Source organism: Teleopsis dalmanni, chromosome 2 (assembly GCF_002237135.1).
Source record: "Teleopsis dalmanni isolate 2A chromosome 2, ASM223713v2, whole genome shotgun sequence".
NCBI lineage: Eukaryota > Metazoa > Arthropoda > Insecta > Diptera > Diopsidae > Teleopsis > Teleopsis dalmanni.
This window is the reverse complement of record NC_051847.1, coordinates 37,959,626-37,984,423: the sequence shown is the minus strand read 5'-3', so window position 1 is coordinate 37,984,423 and position 24,798 is coordinate 37,959,626. Positions and strand designations below refer to the sequence as shown.

The following is a 24,798-nucleotide window of genomic DNA, read 5'->3' as shown; positions in this document are numbered from 1 at the left end:
TATCTATCTATGTAAATAAAAAATAATAAACATTTTTTATTATAAAGTATTTAAAAATACTATACAAATACTCTATTATCAATGAATTTTGATTGATTTTAAAATGTATAAAATAAATCTCATTTCCCATTTGATAAATAAGTTAGTATTTTTGATTATAAGTGATTACCATATAAAGCCTTTGAATGTTAGATAACAGAAATGACGTTTAAAACCAGGGTCTACCAAAATATGATTAGAAATTTATGAGCGTATACGTATCAAATAAAATTTTTTTTTTAAATTTAATTGTGGTGATTATCTAAAAGAATAGATTTTTTTTATAGATTATTAATTTTTAATATTTTAAGAATTATATCAAAATTCATTCGACTTTCACAGTTTAAAATAATTTATTTAAAGGTATAGAAACAGAAGACGATCTCAACTTAATATTTAAGATAGATTTGTTTCAGTAGTTAACAGTGATAATAAGCTTATAACTTGACATCTCAGGGTAAATATACTTTTGATTAGGTATAATCGCATATTTAAGATAATCGCACGATACGATAATCGCAAATTGGTACGATACGTATAAACTAGAACTAAGGCACATAGAGTCTGGGCTTAAAAGTCTACTTTGGTGAACTTGAAAAATTCTATTCAAAATAAGTCTAGTAGATAAAAGGGCTTCTCTACGAAATCAACCAAAACTTTAACTCTATTTGGTATCACTAGGGACCAACAGATCTAACCCAAATGAATCTATAAAAATCCGTTTTATAATACAGTTCCAAACCTAACCCAAACAAATCTATAAAAGTCTGTCTTATAATACAGTTCCAATAAATTACTATGTATTATAATTCTTTGTATTCATTTCTTTTATTACTCAGAATATTAATTATAAAAGAAATAATTTTATTGTTTATATACTTCGTTTTTATTTATTAATGCTTAATATAAAATATTTAATGTTTGATAATACTGTATTTATACTGCACCTATGTTATAATATCAATTGACATTAATCGATCAATTAACCACTTCAAAAAATTAACAATTATACAGTAATAGCATTTTTCATAATCCAACTACGCATCTGTGCCACATCAGTATATACACCAGGATAACCGGAATAAGCGCATCCGTAGCCCCAAGAAACAATACCAATCAAAAAGTTGTTATAAATTAAAGGGCCACCAGAATCCTTTTGGCAAGCATCCTTACCTTCGGCAGATGCACAAAACATGTTTGATTTTATAGTTGAACCATATCTGTAAGCACTAGAACCACACTGCGTTGGACTTATTATAGTAACCGCTGTGTATCGTAGATGATCAGAAATAGAACCATTAAACGACGTTGTGCCCCAACCAATAACAGTACCGGTAGCTCCATTTAAAGGACCATAATACGTTAAGTCAATTTTTGCTATTGTAGTACTAAAACTCAAAATAGTTGATAATAGTATAACTGCGACATCATTCTCCATTGTAGTGGGATTATAGTCTTCATGATTACGATATGAATAAACATAATATAATATACCACCAGAATTCCATGTCGAAGAGCCAGCTCTTACTCTTAATTCATTCGTCCAAACATTTTGCAAGCAATGAGCCGCGGTCACAATAATTTTATTACTATAAATGGAACCTCCACAAATATGTGTACCATTTCGTTGTACTGAGACTAGGTAAGGATATTGATTGATATTGCCTTCATTGCCACCAACTATTCGACCTTCAATCTGCGGTGAAGGATCTTCTGGTACAACTGCGGCAAGAGCACATGTAACTGCGGACACCAAAATTACTAATTTAAACATATCGATTAAGTAAACTAATAAATTGGCGCTATCAGGGGCGTCATTTTATAGTTAAATTTAAAAATTAATTTTATTTAATCAGGGAAAATAGGGAAATTTCAGTTTACGAAGTAGAAACATTCATATCCGTTGAAAGATAAGATTCGAACATTTTATTGTACAGCATAATTGAATTACTAATTAAAAGATTGTTGATATGTAAAATTACCGGTATTAATATTGATTTACATAGGGCTACTAGCGTTTGGGGTATTCACATCATTTGATATAAAAAAAATGGAAATATCTTATCAATATAATTGAAATAAAAGGAAATCTATAATTTTTTTCTTATTTCACAATTTATTTTAATTAAAGAACTAATAATGTAATTATATTGATTGATTTATTTGAATGTTTTTAATATTATTTATAAGAAATTATTTGTCACAATGTATATTTAAGTGTTATTTACACCTTTAAAGGAAGGTACTCGTAAGCTATATTTTCTATTTGTATTATATTTTCTACTGCTGAAAATGTGAAGCTCCCCAAGCATTTAAGTATAGTTTATAAGAAATTTTAATTTAAACTTGATGACTTCTATATCATGCATCGAAGTTATTAATCATGATTGATTAGTGTGATCATCTAAGTTTAAACCTTAAATTTATTTTTCTGAAACCTCGAAAAAAAACTAACAATTTATGGAATGACAGTCCACTGTCCACTGCTTTTCTATTGTTTAAAAATGTAACATATACTATAATTATAATGCAAAATAGTGGTAAGCTCACGAACTCTTCATAAGTATTGTCCCCATAAGAACTCACACAATATGATATCCATATAGTCATATTCTTTTTTCTGATTATCCTACCATTCTGATTAACTTTATTAACAAATTGTTACATTCTAATGCTATTCCATAAATATAGGCATTATCAGAGTGTTTCCATACAATATGTCAGTAGTTGATTTTAAAAAGGTATATGCGTGAAGTCTATAACGCTACTTGTACAACTAAAAATTGTAATATTTAATGCATATTAAAATTAATTTAAATATCAAACTATATAGGAAATACTCAATACGTTTTTCTAGTGTTTCTCAAACCCTAATATTTGATAAATGTATTTGATAAATAAATGTAACTTAGCGTCAATAGTTAATGCCTTTATTGTTATAAATATATTTGTATCAGAGTCAACAAAAATCTATATACTTCATTTATTATTTCTATATTAATGAAAATATAAAAGTACCTGATGTCCTAACAGTCTTATGATATATGGCTAACAACCTAACTTAAGAGCAATAACTATGATTAGTCATTATCAAATCATTAGTTGAACTCTTTATTGTTATAAATATATTTGTATCAGAGTCACCAAAATTCTATATACATCATACATTATTTCTATATGATTGAAAATATGAAAACATCTGATGTCGTACCAGTCTTATAAAATATACCTGACAACCTAACTTAAGAGTAATAAGATGCATATTATTTTGAAAATAAATAAAATATTTGCTAGCTAAATATCACGATGTGTAGTGTAGGTACGGAATTTGACATATTGTAAGTGATATTAAGACAAAAAAATTGAAACAAATATGACATAGGTATACTACATTGGAAAGCAACAATACACTATATTGTCACTCATTGAACTGGAACTCACGGTACAATAGGTGATAAAAGCGTACAGTATTATATAGAGACGCAATACACTATACTATCACTCATTAAACTGGAACTCACGGTACAATAGGTGATCAAAGCGTATAATATTATATAGAGACGCGGATTTCAGAAACAAATATCGGATACAAGAACATCTTAAAATAAAATCAAAGCCTTTATGATAAACGAACTGAAATAAAAATATTTTCTATAGACCCTATATTCCCGAAGTAATTAAAAGAATTCATTATCATCATCGTTGTTATTTTAATTTTAGGTCATGCTATTTTTTTGTCTTAAAGTTATTACAAGATTTTTTTGTTTCGTTCATCATTAGTTTTAAATGTTTATTTAGCAAATTTAATTTTTGTTCCAATTCTTTTCATTGATAACACAAAGCTTCTACATTCAATATATTACCAAAGCAATTGCTAATCTTCTTCTATATTTAACCACATTCGTTTTATATCAGTTATTAGTTGTATACTAAAAAACCTCTATCCTCCTTTATTTCCATGTTTTAAACAAAATCATTTGTTGTTATATTGTAAATATTACTTTTATTTATGGAGCTTTCTCTATATACATGTATCTCATGTTAAGTAGAAAAATTTAATTCTATATTAACATTTTGTGTTCAAAGCATACAAATACTTTTACATTATTAATAAATATTTATTTTGGTTTTTAAAAACAATATAAAAACAGTATTAAACAGTTTTAGCATTATTAATAATCCATTCACGAAATAGTGATACTTCCACGTACACACCAGGATAACCTTCATAAGCACATCCATAACCCCAAGAAACAATGCCAGTCAAATAACCACCAGAAACTAATGGACCACCAGAATCCTTTTGACAAGCATCCTTGCCTGTAGCAGATGCACAAATCATATCTGATTTTATACTTGAACCATATCTATAGGTACTTGAAGCACATTGTGCTGCACTTATGATATTAACATTAATATATTGTAGAGTATCGGAAATGACACCATTATAAGTTTTTGTACCCCAACCGACAACAACTGCTGAAGCTCCATTTGAAGGAAGCCAAGTTCCTAAATTAATTGTGCCTATGCTAGTAGAATAATACAACATAGTTAGTAAACGTACAACTGCTACATCATTCTCCATTGTAGTGGGATTATAGCCTTCATGACTTCGATATGCAGCAACATTCAATAATGTACCACCTGAATTCCATGTCGAAGAACCAGCTCTAACTTTTAACTCATTGGTTGGTATTTTTTGCACACAATGAGCCGCGGTCACAATAATATAATTGTTATAAATGGAACCTCCACAAATATGTTGACCATTTCTTTGTATAGAAACTAAATAAGGAAATTGATTGATATTCCCTTCATTGCCACCAACTATTCGTCCATCGATATGTGGTGAAAGACTTTCCGGAACAACTGCGGCAAGAGCACATGTAACTGCAGACACCAAAATTACTAATTTAAACATATCGATTAAGCAAACGAAAGTGTACTAATAAACTGACCCTATCAGAGATAGCATTTTATAGTTGATTTTAAAATCTATTTTTATGATATCAATAAAAATATTAGTACCCATAAAATGATAAGATTCGATAATACACTTTCAGATCATAATTGAATTATTAGTTGCAAGATTATAGATATGTATGTAAAAAAAACAGGTATAAATTTCAATTGGCATAGGACAACTGGCGCTTAGGGTATTCACAGTATTTGGTGTAAAATTCACAGAAATATCTTATCGGTATAATTGAAACACCATCTATTATAGTTTCTATGACTTCAAAATTAATATTATAAATAAACTTGTTACTACTGTATCATATATACAAGTATAGCACCATCTATAATTTTCTCATGATTCCAAAATTTATATTTAAATAATAACTGGTAATCTATACAGGTTAGGTTAAGTTGGAGTAACCGTCTTGAGCCCAAGTTCTCTACTGATCAACAAATAGTCCTTTTTGATACCACAGTCTAGCATCATTTATGTATGCGCAGACATGCGTTATATTATATTTATTTTATTTTAATTTTATAGAAATATTAATATGAAACTTTTATGTTTAATACTATAAGAAATAAGTATAGGAATAAGTATAGAAATAAGTATAGAAATAAGTATAGAAATAAGTATAGAAATAAGTATATCCCAGTATAGTGTTGTGATAACCTAATAAACCATTAAAATAAAATAGTATGCAATTATTGTATATTCGATTCGGTAAAGTTAATTCTTTTTTCTTTCTAGTGTTCCAATTTATTTAATCGTTTTCCTTAAAAAGTATTTAAATATTATTACTGTCTTTGAATTCAGACAAACTCTTTCAAAATAATTTATTATGCTTAACATGCTTAACAACGAGTAAAAAATTTTTTACATTAAATGAAAACTATAACTCTGAATTCTTTCGAAATTAACTCTTGATATGTCAAATTTTTGTAATTAAACGTTTTTAGAGTAATCTTATATTTTTGTAATGGTAAGTAGCAGACATTTACATATATTATATATTTCATTAATACATATGCATGCCGAATCAAACCACATTTTCTCTAGCAAGTCATATAAAACATCTGTTAATTTCAAAGTAATCTTGCTGCTCTTGCAAAATACCTATGGCGTTTTCGGTAAATCTGGAGCAACTTTTTTAATCGAGATTCACTTTTATTGGAATTTTCATTTTCGATTGGTAAATCTGTATAACACTTGAGATTTGTGTATAACACTTGAGATTAATTTATAACACTCTAGATATTTTGCCACAGTAGCAAGATTATCCTGAAATTTATAACAAAGTGAAGGCTCATGCTGATGAGCAGCTCTTCAATATGAGCAAATTTTGGGCTCATGCAATAATTGGCTCTTGCTCATGAACCTGAGCTGCTCATGAGTGAGCAAATACAACCCCTGATAGAAATAGTAAAAATATACTTAAAATCACTGAAAACTCAATAATGTTACTAAAGGTAGTGAAATTTGTCTTAAAACTAGTGAAATTTATTTTAATAATTTTATAATTATAATAAATAGCATATTCTTAACATGCTCTCTTATTTATTTATCATCCGGTTCTAATGGCAAAAAGAAAGAGTGAAAAATTTTTATTCCCATGTTTTCATTTAAATATCATTAAAAGCTCTTATAATAATTTTTTCCATTAAAATCATCTGTTAGATTTATTCTTAATCTTCGTGTTCTTGTACTGACTGCTGTCCATTAATACAACAATCAGCATTTTAAATTTAAAGGTTTAGCGGAAATTACAGTATGACCATAGAGAGGTATAATTCTCTATATCTTATAAACTCCATTAGGGATATTTTTGGGTACTCTTGCTATATCTCGATAAATACTCATATTATTAATAATTAAACTTAATAAACTGTATTATTATTTTTGTGTAAAGTGAATATTTTTATTATTTATGTACATTCATTTAATATCTTATGTCTTAACTAATAAAATCGAGTTTTTTTATTTATATATCATTTTTCTTAGAGCGTATTAATACTGCACTGTTGTATAGCATTGAATTAATAAATCTATTTCCATTTTTTAGTTCTAAAATTAACAAGAAATTTACAAATTCAAATATTGCCTTAAATGTTATTAGCATTATTAACAATCCAAGCACGCACTTGTGCAACATCTGTGTAAACACCTGGATATCCGTCATAAGCGCATCCATAACCCCAAGAAACAATACCAGTTAAAGCATTGCCAGAAACTAATGGACCACCAGAATCTTTTTGACAAGCATCTTTACCCGCAGCAAATGCACAAATCATATCTGATTTTATACTTGAACCATATCTGTAGGCACTAGATGCACACTGTGCTGTACTAATGATACTGACATCAATATATCGTAGATTATCAGAAATTTCACCATTGTAAGATTTTGTGCCCCAACCGACAACAACTGCTGAAGCTCCATTTGATGGAGACCAAGTTGCTAAATTGATTCTATTCATAGTAGAACCCAAGGATAAAATAGTCTGTAAACGTATAATTGCTACATCATTTTCCATTGTAGTGGGATTATAACCTTCGTGATTCCGAAATGAGCTAACATAAGATAATGTGCCACCTGTATACCATGTCGAAGAACCAGCTCTTACTCTTAAATCATTGGTCGAAGCTTTTTGCAAACAATGAGCCGCAGTCACAACAATATTATTGCTATAAATGGAACCTCCACAAACGTGTTGACCATTTCTTTGTATAGAAACTAAATAAGGATATTGATTGATATTGCCTTCGTTGCCACCAACTATTCGTCCATCGATCTGTGGTGAAAGACCTTCCGGTACGACTCCGCCTAGAACACACGCAATAGCGGACACCAAAATCACTAATTTAAACATATCGATTTAGCAAACGAAAGTGTACTAATAAACTGACTCTGTCAGGGGCAACATTTTATAGTTGTTTAAAATTTAATTTTATTTAATCAGTAGTAATATATTTTTACTTACAAAACACAGTAGTCGTATCTTAATATGATAAGATTCGATGATTACCTTTCAAATTGAAATAGAATTAATAATTAAAAGAATATAGATAACATATGTATGTAAAACCATAGGTATTAATTTTGATTGACATAGGAGAACTAGCGCTTAGGGTATTCACAGTATTTAGTGTGAAATACACAAAAATATCTTATCAGTATATATTCTTTATGACATCAAAATTTATGTTTGAATTAGAATTGGTAATCCTACTATTATATCCATACTTAAAGCACCATCTATAATTTTCTCTTCAACTTCAACATTTATATTAATCTTTATATTATATTTATTTTATTTTTATTCTCTAATGTATAAAAATAGTTCGTACATCTTTTATTAAATTATTTATAATAGACGTTTTTGAAACATTCAATTTCGAAATGCTTATTTTATTGAGAGATAAACCATTTTTGTGAGGTTTTTTTAATTATAAATCACGAAACTGTGATATAAATGTAGACCATGTGATTTTAGTATTAAATATATAATTGCTGTAAGAAATGGACAGGATATGGGTTGACTCCATACTAACATATAGATATCATACAATGGTATAATAACTCAATAAACTAATAAAATGCAGTTGTAGTTAATTATGCTTAAGTAGCTTGGTCTTAGTGTGGAAGCTTAGATATTGTCAGGCAGTTAATAGACCGGAGAGCCATAATAAATAGTTCATTCGTAACAGAACTATCTTATATATGTGAAAGGTATTAAAGCTAAATCAAATGCTTTTCCATATATATTTTAATTAAGTTTCTTATTGTTGGTTTATCTGAAGAGCGGTAAAGGTTTCAGTCTATTCTATATTATGCTAGATACAGATTTTTCTAAATTAACTTATTATTTCCACATTCAATAATCCCAATTTTAATTTTATGTAAATAGTCTATGTTCACTTTAAAGGTCTAGAGTAAGTCAGATTAAGCTAACCTTTACTATATCAAAAATGTCATTGTTTCTAAGTTCTTCGACTTTTTTTATCAGGAATCGATGTTATAACAACTTTTTTTGTAATTATTGAAGTAAGACTTTTTATAGTATATAAAAACCTAAAATACTTTTAATTAAATAAGTTACATATATATAAGTTATATATGCGGCATTAAATAACAAACACATTATTCACAGAAAGTGAACTCAAACCAATCAAATAATCCCTGCAATCTTTATTTTTATGTATTCCGATTGATAAAGCGTTTGCTATAAAATGAAATTGATGAAATTTGTAATGACTTCACTCTTGTAAAAACTTCTGCTCTTTGTGTATGTTACTTGTAATGCTTCTCCTCGTGTCAGTACTCATCACTGGGTAAAAGACGACTCAAAATCTATGGGTTCGCTTATTTAATTGACCTGAGACAACTACCATCCTTTAATATTAGAGCCAAACCCAAGTTTATAGACTTATCAGCTAAGCCCCCTTTGAGTTCAATGGGGTAATTCGATTTTTCTCAAAAGGATACAGTTTACGTGTCAAATGCTTTGGACTTTTTTCTTTAAGGCAGTACCTTAGGTTTAACATTTGGATAGTGTGTCATCTGTAGTATTACAACGGGCCATTTTTTGCCTTCAATTGGCTTTGGTGTACAAGGGTGTCACTCTATCCTAACCTAGCCTATGTACTTATGAGGATGGCTACATCTCTTTATAACTTTATTGCTATATTTTGATTAATACTCATGGTTTGAATAATTGAAAAACATGTATTGTATAACTTAGTTATTACTTTTGTTGCAAAGTAAATATTTTTATTATTTATGTACATTCATTTAATATATTATGAATTAACTAATAAAATCGAGTTTTTTATTTATATATCATTTTTCTTAGAGCATATTAATACTGCAATGTTACAAAGCATTAAATTCCATTTTTTAGTTCCAAAATTAACAAGAAATTTACAAATTTCAAATATTGCTTTAAATGCTATTAGCATTATTAACAATCCAAGTACGCACTTGTGCAACATCTGTGTAAACACCTGGATATCCGTCATAAGCGCATCCATAACCCCAAGAAACAATGCCAGTCAAATAACCACCAGAAACTAATGGACCACCAGAATCTTTTTGACAAGCATCCTTACCCGCAGCAAATGCACAAATCATATCTGATTTTATACTTGAACCATATCTGTAGGCACTAGAAGCACACTGTGCTGTACTAATGATACTGACATCAATATATCGTAGATTATTAGAAATTCCACCATTGTAAGATGTTGTGCCCCAACCGACAACAACTGCTGAAGCTCCATTTGATGGAGACCAAGTTAATAAATTAATTCTGCTTATGGAAGTACTATAGGTCAAATAGCTAGATAAACGTATAATTGCTACATCATTTTCCATTGTAGTGGGATTATAACCTTCATGATTACGATATGAATAAACATTAGATAATATGCCACCTGTATTCCATGTCGAAGAACCAGCTCTTACTCTTAAATCATTCGTCGAAACTTTTTGCAAACAATGAGCCGCAGTCACAACAATATTATTGCTATAAATGGAACCTCCACAAACGTGTTGACCATTTCTTTGTATAGAAACTAAATAAGGATATTGAATGATATTGCCTTCATTGCCACCAACTATTCGTCCATCGATCTGTGGTGAAAGACCTTCCGGTACGATTCCGCCTAGAACACACGCAATAGCGGACACCAATATTACTAATTTAAACATATCGATTAGGCAAACAAAACTGAACTAATATTTTTACCCTATTAGGGTTAGCATTTTATAGTTTAATTTAAAAATTTGTTGTATTTTATCAATAAGAATATACAATGTTTATATTTCAAGAACTATATTGCTCACATTCGTTAAATGATAAGATTCGATTAATAATTATTAATTATTTAAATATTTAATTATATTTTAACTATTGATTATAAGCGAAGTAAATATGTATATTATTGATATTGATTTTCAGTGGGAAAGCTAGAGTTTAGGGAATTCACAAAATCTACTGTAATATATATAGAAATATCTTATCATTTTAAATACAAAATATTGACAAAAAAATATTTTCTCCATAATTTCACAATTCATTTAAAACAAAAGATTGATAAAGGGAAATATATTTTCGTTTAATTTCTATCATATGATAATCTGGTAAGCAATTTTTATATATAAGTAATTCTAATATTACTTTTATTGAAATTGTTCTATTTTCTGCTCTTTTTTTTTATTCACACTTTTTTATTTATGACAGAGGGGATTTATATTAGAAATTTTATAATGATATTTTTTTTAACTTAAAAATATATTTTCTTAGTTTAGAATATATATCTTTTATTACAATACATATACAACTTCATTATAAGTGACAATAATCATTGTTATCCGTTTATATAGCAACACAATGAGCCCGCAGACCTGAGATCGTTAGAATTACTTATGTCTTTCAGATTTATAGTAATTTTATATATATTGTACAATGTACATACATATCTACAATATTTTAAAATACTACTAAAACTTATACCATATCTTCACTTGTCTCATTTAAGCAGTTTTGCTCAATAATGCCACTAATAGTGTTTCCACTGCTTACTTAGTAAGTGTAACTTGAGGATAATTGATCATACAAAGAGCTTTCATACAAATGAGATCATCACATATAATTCTTAAAATCCTTAAAACACAAGGGAAATTATCAAAATTTGACATATTTACACATGTTTTATATGTAAAATGTGAAAAAAGACGCTATTTCACATGCGTAAATTAGCTTATGCCAATGGAAACTACCAAATCTTAATTTCGTAAGTAATTTTAGCTGGACTGGAAAAATGTTATTAAGGTTTACATCCCATAACTTTTCATAAAAAAACTTTTAATTATATTTTTTTACAATAATTATTATTACTTAATTTTATTTTTCTTTTGAAACATGATATATTATAATCATAAATAATAAATTTTAATATTTTAATACAAGTTTTGATATAAAGATGTAACAATAAATTCTCCATTTTCCATGAATCCAATGTTAAAAATTTTATGATAATTGTGTTATAAGATCATTGATATAGTTATACATTTTCGGTATATTCGTATTTACGCCATATCTATCAGAACGTCCACAACCAATACCCCAAGATATAATACCAACCAGAGTACGATTATATATAACTGGACCACCTGAATCACCTTGGCATGCATCTTTATCTTTACCTACTGTACAAAACATATTGGATGATATAAAATATGGAAAATTTCCAACTTGGCAGGTTGCACTGTTAACGATTGGAATTGTCGCTTCTTGTAAGATACGTTTTGATGAACCACCTTCCTGTGTTGCGCCATAACCAAAAATGGTAACATTTGTATTATCGGATGGTAGAACCCTCCCAATTGCAATAGGCTGTGAGTAAGCGTGAAAGTCGATTATTTTACTTGTTATTACCAATGCTAAATCATAGTCATATGTGTTGTGATCAAAATTCGGGTGAATGTAATATGTTAAAACATCTCTGACATTTCCACAGTTATCTAGTGATGTACAACCGTAAAGTATAGTATAGGATGCTGTCGGATCTATAAAGCAATGGGCTGCTGTCAGTACAATACTACTAGTAACAATCGAACCGCCACAAATGGGTGTGCCATTCATGCGTAAGGAAACAGTGCTTGGATGCCTACTTATGCTGATATATTGACCATTGATAATTCGTTGTTGTGGTAATCGATTCCCCGCTATTGAATTTGTACTAATGCCGATTATTAAAACCAGTGCGGTGATTATGCGAAACATTTTATTTGTTATTAAAAAAAAAAAGAACTCGAATATATTTTTGAAGACGGAAATCAAATGTCCTTCCGAAGTTATAAGAATACTTAGTGAATACTTAATGATTTAACATTCGAAAAATCTTACATTTTTATACGAAAAATTTCCAAAATCATGAAAATTGCAAAGACCTGATGAAGATTATGAAAATTGTGTGCAAATTTCACTTAAGAAAATAATCCACATATCTGAGTAGAAATAATCTTATAACAAAACAGACAATTCATGACATCTTTCTTATCGTTTAACTGAAAATTTATATCATTTGAATATCGTGCATCCAATAAAATAATAAAAGGTTAAAGACTTAGCAGGTTGCTGTCATTATGTCATCTTTAAAATCAGAGATTAATGTTTTTTGGATTGCATCCAATATTTAAAGTGGTTATAAAAATTAAACGAATAGCTTAAGTAAAATAAATACTTAAAATTATTTGATATATAAACATATTAAAATAAAAATTAAAATAGAATAGTTAAAATATTTGCTTTTTCTTTACTTAAGACCTCAACTAAATATTATAAATTTGAAATACTTAATAATTATTTTTATATTATTGTCATTAAAGATCAATCTTATATTTAATATTATTCAAACAGTCTGCCGAGGCATGATTCAAAAAGTAACGCCCAATAACACCACCACATTCAATTTCAAACTTCAATTTAGCTGATATTAATATTTATTCTAAAAGATAAAGTAGATATAATACTAGATATAATAATAGAAAAAGTTGGTTTAAAACTACTCTGCCTATTAGTATATAACGTTAGTAAGGTTATGTACTTTGTTTCTTTGGACCATGTTACACAGACTATCAAATAATCGGTGATCACAACATTTATTGTTACCACGAATACCGACGATCATTCGATCAACTACTGGACATATGTGTTGCTGACATTAGAATTTAATATTTCCAAATTGAAGACCCAATAACCATCCTACATTTTACCCAATTATTACAAGGACTGAATTGTTTAATAGTAAAAATTGGTTTCTATAATTTTATAAATTAATAAAAAATAGATTTTCTCATCATAATATATTATTCGTAACATTTTGACTTCTAGATGAATTTGAATTGCTAAAATGTTAAGTTTAACTATAGACTAAATCGATTTTACTCTTAGAGAAACATATTAAAAAAGAAATTATAGAAACATAATTCCAGGTTTCAATTCTAATAAAGGCAAAATAAAAATAAGTAATAAACACATTTTTAACAATTTACCAATAATGGGAACAGTAGGACTAAGTCAAAGAATTCAAGCTTTAAATGAATTCTAATTTAATGCATCAACAAAGCACACATATGTATTTCGCTGAAATTGAATATAAATGTAGATTTACAGCTCTATATACAGACGCAGAAAAAAGTATCAGGACAGGATCAGAATGTAGCAATGTACTAAATAATTACTTGTTACCCATAAATGTGTGTGTTCCCAATGTATTCCCTAACTGCAACGGTATCTCCCATAATATCGCCCAGTTGTTTTCATGTCCTAATGCACACACCAATTTGAGGTCAATTTTAACTCAATTCATAATCAACTCTTACTCCCAAGCAAAATCGTTTTCTTTCACACTGCATTTACGCAACTATGATCTAATCAATGTATTCGTATTTGAAAGGAACTCATATATAGATCTCCACAACAACTCGTAAATCCTACCATAAGACCAGACAATATAAAAAAAGTATTGTTTATGTAACTGATTTCTTATATTTATCTTGGAGTGTTGTCATATTAAAACTTCTGTATGTAATATTGTAATTTTTTAGCATAAACTTTCTATATACACACATATATCACATAATGGTAATTAAATAGTATTATGAGCAAACAGAGCTTTAGCTCTACAAATCAGAAATCTACTAAAACTAGAATGCTTTTGATTGATTCTAAAATATCTGACACAAACACAAAATGCTCTCTACCTAACTAAGAATGATCGTACCTTTTTTTAAATACAAAATCTTCAGAGTCCCATTTCATTAAAACCAAATCGTTATTATGAAAATTAATATAATAATTCAAATATTTATTAATTATAGTACGTTCAATAACATTAAATGGATACCACAGCATTTTCAATCCATTTCTTAAAATCAGCAATATTGATATAAACACTAGGATAATTTATTTGTGCGCAACCGATACTCCAAGAAACAATGCCAATCAATTTATCCTCAGCCACTAATGGACCACCAAAATCTCCGTGACAAGCATTTCCACCCAAAGCTACAGTACAAATCATGGTATCTTTAATTTGAGTTCCATAACTATAAGCTGAAGAAGAACAAGTCGCTTGACTAATTACTTCAACATCAGTATATTGCAATCGACTTGGTATATCTGCTGAACCATATGATTTCGTTCCCCAGCCTGTAACCATGGCATGTGTACCGTCATCGGGAGTTTCTGAAGCTAACGCAATACTTTGTATTGTAGCACTGTAACTAAGTGAAGAGCTTAATTTCACTAAAGCTATATCGTTTGCAAGTGTATTTGCATTGTAGTTTTCATGAATATAAACAGAACTGACACTAATCACTCTACCACCAGAATTCCAATATGAAGATCCAACACGAACTCTCAATACATTAATTTGTACGTTATCAACGCAATGTGCAGATGTCAGAATAATGTTGTTGTTATAAATACTTCCACCACAAATATGTGAACCACTACGTTGTAACGAAATTTGCCATGGAAATTCATTAATAGTAGTATCCTGACCGCCAACAATACGACCACCTGGAATGGTAGCACATAATGCACCCGTAATTGCTGTTAGACAAACCAATAATTTGAACATTTTCAAATAACTAAGAGCCAAAATTGATCGTCATTGTATTTTTACTAATTATCAATAGAAAGGAAACCAATAGCATTTTGATATCAATTATCTTTCAAAATAATTCATAATTTTATAAAGCTTAAAGTGAAAGCATTGATAAGTCGAGGAATTACTATTGACATCTTCGAGTGCACACCGTGTGATTATTTCTTTATCTTTATCTGAGATTCAGAAGTAAAGATAATAAAATCGATCATAAGCGTAGACAATTATTTTGGAAGTGGGCATATGGACACCGTATGCTTATTTTTGTGTAGTGAGGAAAGGGTTACTAATCCTAATATCTGAAATTATAGTTAAGAAGAATTTATAAGGCAAATAATGCAAAGATCAAAACTTTACCATTCCTCAACAACTATTTTGGGTTCCTTTGCTTACATTTTTGCAGTAATTAAACGTATTAATTACTCACTAAAGACCCTTATTATATTTTTACCTAGGCAGTTGCCGATTACGACGTCAACATGTTTTATAAGTGATTCAGTTTTTATCACCTGTTATCTTGTAAAAACCTGTTCAAAAATAGATTTTATGCTGCTTGAACAACGATTTACAGGCAGATATTTGATTCCATAAATTTTTTTCATTTTCTTTATCAGATACCCAAGCATTAAGTATTTTTTTTGTAGCTTGAATTATGCAAGAGGTTTAAAACAAAACCTCTGGCTATATTGCAATTCTTTAGCACCTGTTTACAACTATTTAAATATCAGTCTCTGTGACCCTTATTAATAGTCTTACCTCTCTCTGTAATAAGATAACGTTAGTGTTATCATATTATCTGGTTATCTTATCATAGGTAGTTATCTGTATTTTGACTTTCTGGAAAGACAGAGAACTAAACATTTAATTCTAGTCTTTCAATACTTCTGTAATGCATTCTTTTTTTCATCGTATTGAAAATGTTAAATAGGTACACTAAAAAATTTTTCCCCTAATTTTACTTATATGCTTTATTTCTTAAGGAGAGAGGTTTATTAGTATTCTTTCAAATATTATATTAAAATAATAATAATACTTCAAAACAATATCTTGATCTTTCTTATATCCAATAAAATGTATTCACTGTATGATTAAATTTTAATCACAATAATTTATTATGAAACAGTAAATATATATTTTTATTATAAATATCGCTTGTTATTTTACTACAGCTAATATATTACTTACAAATAAACAAAATATATCTTTATTAACAAATTATATTTCATTCTTACAAATCATACATTGTATGATCTATATATATGATCTATATATATCTATAGATGTTCTAACCTACATATATGTATCATTCATCTCGTACTGCTGAGTTCCAGATTCGTGACTTAGTTTTGGCATTCATTTTGTCTTTTTTGGATATTGGTTGCAAATGAGCGGCATCGACAATGTCCCTGAGAATGAATAACAAGGTTTAAAATGAAATCATGCATATATTATAAAGAAACTTAATTAAAAAGTAACCAAAAATTGATAAAACAAGAATAAATACTATATATAGTTAAGTCTCAAGATTTTACTAAAAATTAAGTACCTTAAAAAATAGAAAATATATATCAATGCATATTCCGTACAATAATTACAATTTAATATTAGTTATACAGTCATTACTATATGCTGTCATTGGTATGTAAATTAAAACTGTGTTAGTACAAACCATTATTTCCTGGGCGTAAGTTTGACCTATCTTGATGCTTCACTAGATATATCGCTAGGAATATCGGTTTATGTTCACGTGAAAATCGTTAAGAGTAACTCTACTTTCTTTAACTTGCCTATAATCAAATATATACTACGGACATATGTTACTTCCCGGTTAACATGGCCCTCATATAAAATGATTAATTTTGAAAATTCATTAAAAGCGACCACCTGAACCTGCTAGACTAACTGCAGTTCTCTCTTTTCACTGCGCAATATTTTTAATACTCATTGTAGATGTTGCTAAAACTTACAGGAAACAGAAACTATTAAATATTTTACTGTGCCGTAACTAGAATTCTCGCTCAGCTCTGAGCATTTTTCAGAAGAAATAAGTTTTTTAGAGAAGTACTTTCTTAACAGTTTGTAAGACTATTAATCGGTAAGGAAGAAGGATCTATTAAATTATCTAAATTCGACAGAATAAATTTAGTTATGTGGTAGTAAAATGGCAAATAATCGCTAATTGTGGTCACTAGAAAGATATATACTGATCTCGCACTGCAATTTGCAGTCTGCAAACAACCAACCATTAAACCATTATAAAATAATACTGCTTCAATTATATTCATTAATCACAAAAAAAAAAATTTTGTACAGCCAAATTATTATAAAAATATCAATAAATACGATTGTCCTATTGTCCTACGATTGAATAAGTCCTATTATCATTTATTTAATAATGCTAGCTAATTTTGCAGTGCTATTCATAGTTCGATATTTCAGATGCTAATGACTAGTAACTGGTTCTATATTCCGAAGTAATTTATGAACCTCGAGGATAAGTATGACTCTTCACACCTACTAAATTTTCAACGTTCAATAGGTAAGTGTTTATATTGTAAAAGAAATATTATTTGATCTTTCACTAAAGACGATGTTGATATAGTCTATTTAATTAGAAAACTACACTGAACAATAACAAATTACTTACTAAAAATAAAGCTAAAATCAGCTTAACAGTGTATTTTAGAGATATCTCACTCTTTTTGTTTCGTAAAATTCACTATACAACCCAATCTGTTAACCCTAAATAGGTAAACAAGTATGTGTAATAAAGAACCTGCTCATATTTTTACTGGAGATTTTACTGTTACCTACGTTACGGGAGTGAAGCTATGTTACACCGATTATATTATTTAGTTAAACCGATTATTATATTAGTTTTGCTAGCTACTTTCTAAAATGCAGCGATATTGTTAGATATATGTAATGATATTCTTACTTGAACTCCTCATAGGATTTTGTTGTGTTGATAGCCCTCAATTTGGCAGAATTACGCAATTCGTAAAGCTCTCCGTCACGTACAACTTGCATGCAATCTTCACGTAATTTAATTAGGTCTTCAGCTGTTATTTTTGCTAAAGTGTTTATCTCATCCATTTTTATAGATTCTATACGTCAGTTTAGAAAACAAAAATTAATTTTTTCTCATTTTTATTTTGAAATAATATTATATATGTTACTAAGCAACATTGGTACACTTTAAAAACATTCAAGTTTTCTTTTGTTTATATTAGAAAATTAATTTCAATATGTCAATGTCAGTGCTTACACCTACATTTTTATTAACATAATGGTCAAGTAAATAAAATCTATAATAACAGATGATATAGTTAGTTAGTTAGTTGTGGTGGAGGGAGGATGAGTCTTCCGCAATTAGCTAAAAAAAGCCGTTTTGAATCCACAAATTTTTCGTGATGGTGGGTAGTAGAGAGAATGTCAAACTAGAACCAGCCAAAGGCATTTATAAAGGCAAATATCTGGTCAATGCTAATACTAAAGATATCGTCTAGTGAATTGAATATAGTTCTATTGAAATTAATAAGCACTCAAAAAGGGTTTCTATTTTGTAAACGTTCCTAACAGTTATATATAAACGACGATTAAAGAGAGTATTTTAATGAAATTCGGCAGGATTCCGTCGACAATAACTAATTTAGGTAACTTTCAAAAGTTAGCTATGCTAGTTATCTTCTCTTTAACGAGGCTGGTAACATTAATAACGTCAGATATAAAAAATTGTATGAAGAAATGAAGTTTTAAATAAATAAATACCCTTTTTTATGGGTTTTTTTAATAGCAGTAAAGCCATTAAGCTGACTCTCATATATTGTGTGTTATGTTATGAGCCCTTTCCATATATTAAAGTTGTATAAAGTTGATATTGTACCTACTTCAAAACAATTTTATCATATCAAATTACAGCTCAAGTTCTTTTAATATAATAATAATAGAGTTGTTTAATTAAAGCTGTTTATTTCACGGCTAATTTACATTTTATATTGAACATTGAAGACGTTGATTCCAAATAAAGCCTACAATATATTATTTTTAATTCTTTACTTTAATGATTAATCCTTTTATATAAACGGTATTTGCTTTTACACATTAATTTAATTTATTTCTTTTAATTTAAAAAAAATAAGTACTTGAAAAATGTGATTCGCCCCACAGGTGGAATCGAACCACTTCGACGCTAGTCGACTACAGGTTTGAAGCCTGCACTCCGGACCACCGAAGCTCAGTGAGGCAATTTGGAAATAATTGAAATGTATATTTAAATTAACTTTTTTAAAAAAATGCATATGAGAATTATAAATAGAAAATTGTATGTAAAGATTAATATGCATTTAAAACAAATTTAATCATTTTTTGTCTTCATTCTCATAACAAATATTATTGTTTTAAGTTATTATATTGTTACTTATCTTCTTGTTTGATACATTGCATATACCGGGTGTTCCCGTAATTAATATCATTAATGCAGGAAATGACTCATTGTTGAAAGAAAATATATGGACGGAAGTTTATTTTCAATATCGTATGAGCTCTGAGCATTAAAAAAGTTCCTGTAAAACTGCCTTTCCCACCCATAATTCTTTTCTTAAAGTAAGAAATCATCTCTTCCCCACATAATCAAAATTTTTTTTTTTACTGTGATTTTTTGTCTTTAGATATTTAGACATACCAGATATAAGCACCTTTATTAGACTCAACATTGTTGATGTCTCTTCAATATAATAATACTATAATACTATCTCATTATGCAAAGACGATGTGCCATTACCTCGGAACTCTATTTTGTTGGCAGTCAACACCCTACTGATTTCTATTCTATTCAACATTAGACATTGAATTGATTTTTCAATATTATGTATACCTAAACTTAAATGTAATCTGTGCAATAGACTTTTTTTAGTAAACGTTTAACATTTTTATAAATCCAAAAATTATTAATAAAGATAAAATACTAATGGAATTATATTGAACTACAAGCATTCTCAAAATGTTATTTGGAAATAAATTAAATATATTTTAAAAATTGACTTTAGTTATTAATTCTTGATAGTTATATAGCATAACACCCGTAATTCTGAACTTTATTATTCATATACAGTTTGACAAATTTTAACAATTCACCAATCACATCGTTATTATCTTGTAAAATTTTGTAATATCATAGCTTTTTTTAAAGTTCCTTAGGGCCGTATATAACTGATTAAAAAAACACGATATCTGGTATCAGACTATATCAATGTTATCAAAAAATACAATTTGATTTTAACATGGTTATGACGGTAGTGAGTATTTATCTTAATATTAATATTAATATTGTATTTAAATAGAGAGGTTTCAAACAGTACCGAATAACAACAACAAAAATGTATTATTTATTTTAAATTGAATTTTTGGCTAGCCATACAGCTGTTTCGAATATTGCTAAATACCTATCAATCCCCTGTGAAAGTTCATTAACAAATTCACTTGCTATTAAAACCAAACTCTAAACCAGCTGTAGAATAATTGAATTAATTAATTATAGTTATTTTTAATTATTAAATTTTAGAAAAATTGTAAAAATTTAAAAAAGAAAGATGTTATTATAAACCACAAACCATTTGTAGAATAATTGAATTAATTAATTATAGATATTTTCTAAATTTTAGTAAAAATGGTAAAAGGTTCAAAAAAAAGGTGTTTAAGAAGGGTCTAATAGGGTAAGACGTTACTAACAGTATATTGATACAAAAGTATATTGATACATATTATTTGTGTATCGTATTGCTTTCTGATATATTATTTTTGCTTTGAACATATTAACGTTTTATGGCAAATTCTTTAACTTACTAACATTTAGATAGAAATACTTCCAACAAATACTTATTTATTAAATCTAATTTCCATAATGGAGTTAAGTTCTTAGTCATCCAAACTTTTAATTGCTTTTGCTTTTTTACACAACTAATTTTATCTCTTCACTTACGTATACTCAATTTTCAAGAGTAGGAACTCCAACTTAACTTATAGAGGTTTAAGAATAACATATTAATTTCATATACTAAAATATAACACATAATTTTACTTGTTCTAAACAAACTTTATTATAAAAATTAAATTCATATTGTATTTATAAATATTTAATATGCGTTATAATGACAAAAATGTACAAAAATATTTCAAATTACAAAAGAGAATAAACTGAAGAGTTTGAAATGTTACAATTTATATTGACACGATATGTGAAAACACAACTTCTTTCTGTATTATATAAGTATACTGTTTACAAAATATTGTCATAAAACATGGAAAAGTAATCAAAATTGATTTGAGTCATTTAAAATGCTTGATAAGATACTTTGAAAATAAAATATATGTATAAATATGTGTATATAAACAAAATGCTTTAACTATAAAATTACATATTACAAATATTTTTAACAATTATGAAATTTGAAAGACATTAAGCAACATTAAGTATCAATTTATTTTGTTGAAGGAATGTGATTGCTCTTCAAATTTGACAAAAAAATATATATATCTTCACTGTTTACGTGGTTGTTGAATATTAATTTGTGGCTTATGAGGCACATGTACTGGTGGTTTTGGTGAGTGAGCAACTTGTGCAGCTTGTGGTGTATAATCACTATTACCTTTAACGGGTGCACCACTAACAGACATTGTATTTACAGCCACTGGTTGCTAGATATCAAAAATATAATATCAAATATTATTGATAAGATAATAAATTTAAAGAATATACCGTTAAACCAGTGCAATCCTCAGCATCCTTAGCTGCACGTTCTATAGTTGGAGTTTTATGTTGTACTATACGCATACCACCAGCCTTAACTGTGTTGACATTTTTATATGAAATTACAAATAAATATAAATAAATACATATTTAATATATTAATATTCTTAAATTTATACAATAATTATTACACAAGTATAAATTGTATATATATATCAGTTATGCAAACAGTTGTTGAAATCTTTCTGTATAGAAGAACTACATACAAGATAATTTCACTAATATGCTAACGTAAACGGATAAGAGGAGTAGATTCAACGATATACACAAACATAAATACACAATTTGGTCATTTAAATATAAAAAATAATTTTGAAATCTTTTTAAATAGTTCTGTATAGTTTGTATTTATTTAATGTGTATACTAAAGAAATTAAAGAGATTAAATAACCCGATTATTCAACCCATAGGAGTAATGCAGATTAAGAAAGAACTTCATATTCACCTTCTTACTGTTCAGGGTATGGAAAAAGCAGTTTAAACATGTTAGGAACTTACGTTCTAGAAGAAATTAGTAAGCTAAAAGACCTCTTCTTTAAAAGTTTCTTTGACTGTATTAAAGGCTCAAATGATTTTAAAAACTCTTGCTCTTACAGAATTGTTTATTAAACGTTATTGGGTATATTGGATGACAATAATAACCTAGCTAGTAGCAGCAAGGTATATGTCTCATCTCTCCTACCTCCCTATCCTTACACCAAGCACTACCCAACTACAACCCAATTTATGTATTCGTCTTGTAATCCTTACATGTTATATGCTTTTTAGCTCCCAACCAGATACAACACAACAGCGTCTCATCTATTCTGACGAGCAACTGCCACGCTCCCGATTGGGAAACCTATACTAATATACCAAATTAATGTACAATTAATTGCGTTGAATAGTTATTACAGAAACTCTGATTTTCCTTTTGGCAGACATTTACAAATTATTACAAAAAAAATTTATGTAAATTTCTTAAAAACAAAAATATGCTTAAAGATCTATAAACAAATATTAATAACAGATTCTTTTTACATTAAATTTATATTAAAAAATTTTATTATAAAAAATTGTGAAATAATCTTTCCACTCATTTTAATAAACGTTGTGAAAAAGTACTAATTAATTTCCAAAAAATCACAATTTTATTCATAGTATATAATTGATCAATTTGTAACTTATTACATCAAAGCATAACAACAAATTATTATACACTTCACAAACATTATCTGACGTCACTTAATCTGACTATTAATAAAAGTATGATAATAATAACCAAAAAAAGAATCACTTCTTGCTTATCATTTTAAATAATTCTATAGCAAACGTGGAGTAAAATGGATGGATGTTATCTTAAATATATATATAATATGCATATATTTCAGTAATAGAAGTATAAAATATATAAAATTAATTTTATATTTAATATTTATACAAATACACAAAATAAAAAAAAATATTTTTTTAAATTAATAACACGCAATAAGGCGCATATTCTTAATTCCAGCTTTTTAGCCAAAGAAAAATTTACCTGCAGGTGGGTGTCCAGCAACAAGATTGGGTTGTTCATCAGCCATTTTTAATAGATTTTATTAAATACTAATCATTTAAAATTTTCAAAAAAAAAAACAATTATATTAAATTAAATCAGAATATAATTTAAAAAAAAATATCCAATTACCTATTATTACGGTTCCTGTTAACTTTACTTAAAACTCTAAAATTAAGCAACTTATTCTCTGTATTTGGTTGACACGACTGCACTTTTGTTTCACTTTTCTCTTCGCACCTAAACTAATTTTTTTATTTTGCTTTTATGTTGTTCTATCAATGATTTTTAGTTGTTTCATATTTTTTATTGTTTTGTTTAAATCAGTTTTCCGGTTACGACGCAAATACGAAATATGAATAACAACAGAATAGCTAAAACTTTTTAATTTTTAAGCTTTTTCAATACTTTCTCAAATAACGTTGCCAGACTATCACAAAAACATTATGAAAATTTTATTGAGGTTCATAATAATGAAATAACTTGAATTATTAGCACAAACAAATACTTCTTTAATAAATTGTAGATTATTACGCTAATTTTATTTATTTATTATTATTCATTACTTTATTATTGTATAAAATGAGACTACAAATTCATTAACAAGCAAGAAATTAAGTTCTCTCCTCTAATCCAACTCTACCATTTTCTCACCACTAGAAGTAATTACTACCTGTACCAAAAACATTCTCCCTTCCTCCCCTCGTTTGTTTTGCATATTGGCATAGATATTTTAATTGTCTAAATATTAATCCTTTCAATGTCTGTCTTTCTCTTGAT

General features: G+C 27.9%; 7 protein-coding genes and 1 non-coding gene across 8 annotated transcripts; all 8 read right to left on the bottom strand.

Moving 5' to 3' along the window:
* Nucleotides 1-1,045: 1,045 nt before the first annotated feature.
* Nucleotides 1,046-1,813, bottom strand: LOC119674338 (trypsin delta-like). The gene has a single exon (XM_038085473.1). It carries the CDS (start codon nt 1,811-1,813, stop codon nt 1,046-1,048), a length of 768 nt encoding a protein of 255 aa, XP_037941401.1.
* Nucleotides 1,814-4,120: 2,307 nt separating this feature from the next.
* On the bottom strand, nt 4,121-4,960 carry LOC119682927 (trypsin alpha-like). The gene has a single exon (XM_038096496.1). The coding sequence runs from the start codon at nt 4,958-4,960 to the stop codon at nt 4,193-4,195; it is 768 nt and encodes a 255-aa protein (XP_037952424.1). The 3' UTR covers nt 4,121-4,192.
* A 2,020-nt stretch (nt 4,961-6,980) lies between these two features.
* LOC119681931 (trypsin alpha-like) lies at nt 6,981-7,883 on the bottom strand. Its single transcript, XM_038095243.1, has one exon. It carries the CDS (start codon nt 7,867-7,869, stop codon nt 7,102-7,104), a length of 768 nt encoding a protein of 255 aa, XP_037951171.1. The 5' UTR covers nt 7,870-7,883; the 3' UTR covers nt 6,981-7,101.
* A 1,942-nt stretch (nt 7,884-9,825) lies between these two features.
* Nucleotides 9,826-10,721, bottom strand: LOC119680804 (trypsin alpha-like). Its single transcript, XM_038093792.1, has one exon. The coding sequence runs from the start codon at nt 10,707-10,709 to the stop codon at nt 9,942-9,944; it is 768 nt and encodes a 255-aa protein (XP_037949720.1). The 5' UTR covers nt 10,710-10,721; the 3' UTR covers nt 9,826-9,941.
* Nucleotides 10,722-11,952: 1,231 nt separating this feature from the next.
* On the bottom strand, nt 11,953-15,675 carry LOC119674337 (prostasin-like). The gene is made up of 2 exons (XM_038085472.1): nt 14,903-15,675; nt 11,953-12,879 (listed from the first exon to the last, which is right to left on the bottom strand). Exons 1-2 carry the CDS (start codon nt 15,647-15,649, stop codon nt 12,031-12,033), a joined length of 1,596 nt encoding a protein of 531 aa, XP_037941400.1. The 5' UTR covers nt 15,650-15,675; the 3' UTR covers nt 11,953-12,030.
* A 1,155-nt stretch (nt 15,676-16,830) lies between these two features.
* Nucleotides 16,831-18,821, bottom strand: LOC119683815 (coiled-coil domain-containing protein 103). Its single transcript, XM_038097679.1, has 2 exons — nt 18,615-18,821; nt 16,831-17,082 (listed from the first exon to the last, which is right to left on the bottom strand). Exons 1-2 carry the CDS (start codon nt 18,770-18,772, stop codon nt 16,980-16,982), a joined length of 261 nt encoding a protein of 86 aa, XP_037953607.1. The 5' UTR covers nt 18,773-18,821; the 3' UTR covers nt 16,831-16,979.
* A 1,015-nt stretch (nt 18,822-19,836) lies between these two features.
* On the bottom strand, nt 19,837-19,923 carry Trnastop-uca. The gene has a single exon. It is a non-coding gene; the product is annotated as a tRNA-Sec (tRNA).
* Nucleotides 19,924-21,753: 1,830 nt separating this feature from the next.
* LOC119680375 (death-associated protein 1) lies at nt 21,754-24,328 on the bottom strand. Its single transcript, XM_038093155.1, has 4 exons — nt 24,151-24,328; nt 24,001-24,068; nt 22,434-22,522; nt 21,754-22,372 (listed from the first exon to the last, which is right to left on the bottom strand). Exons 2-4 carry the CDS (start codon nt 24,044-24,046, stop codon nt 22,214-22,216), a joined length of 294 nt encoding a protein of 97 aa, XP_037949083.1. The 5' UTR covers nt 24,047-24,068; nt 24,151-24,328; the 3' UTR covers nt 21,754-22,213.
* Between the last annotated feature and the right edge of the window lie 470 nt (nt 24,329-24,798).

What these genes read in the sequence shown, in the direction of transcription:
- LOC119682927 (XM_038096496.1), bottom strand. Translation starts at nt 4,960, where the DNA reads ATGTTTAAATTAGTAATTTTGGTGTCTGCAGTTACATGTGCTCTTGCC.
- LOC119683815 (XM_038097679.1), bottom strand. Translation starts at nt 18,772, where the DNA reads ATGGATGAGATAAACACTTTAGCAAAAATAACAGCTGAAGACCTAATT. An exon ending in AAATCCTATGAGGAGTTCAA is followed by an intron (nt 17,083 to 18,614) that starts GTAAGAATATCA and finishes ATTCATTCTCAG; the next exon opens with GGACATTGTCGATGCCGCTC.
- LOC119674338 (XM_038085473.1), bottom strand. Translation starts at nt 1,813, where the DNA reads ATGTTTAAATTAGTAATTTTGGTGTCCGCAGTTACATGTGCTCTTGCC.
- LOC119680804 (XM_038093792.1), bottom strand. Translation starts at nt 10,709, where the DNA reads ATGTTTAAATTAGTAATATTGGTGTCCGCTATTGCGTGTGTTCTAGGC.
- LOC119680375 (XM_038093155.1), bottom strand. Translation starts at nt 24,046, where the DNA reads ATGGCTGATGAACAACCCAATCTTGTTGCTGGACACCCACCTGCAG. An exon ending in TGCTGGACACCCACCTGCAG is followed by an intron (nt 22,523 to 24,000) that starts GTAAATTTTTCT and finishes ATGTCAACACAG; the next exon opens with TTAAGGCTGGTGGTATGCGT. An exon ending in AGGATTGCACTGGTTTAACG is followed by an intron (nt 22,373 to 22,433) that starts GTATATTCTTTA and finishes TTTGATATCTAG; the next exon opens with CAACCAGTGGCTGTAAATAC.
- LOC119681931 (XM_038095243.1), bottom strand. Translation starts at nt 7,869, where the DNA reads ATGTTTAAATTAGTGATTTTGGTGTCCGCTATTGCGTGTGTTCTAGGC.
- LOC119674337 (XM_038085472.1), bottom strand. Translation starts at nt 15,649, where the DNA reads ATGTTCAAATTATTGGTTTGTCTAACAGCAATTACGGGTGCATTATGT. An exon ending in AAAATGCTGTGGTATCCATT is followed by an intron (nt 12,880 to 14,902) that starts TAATGTTATTGA and finishes TAAATCATTAAG; the next exon opens with TATTCACTAAGTATTCTTAT.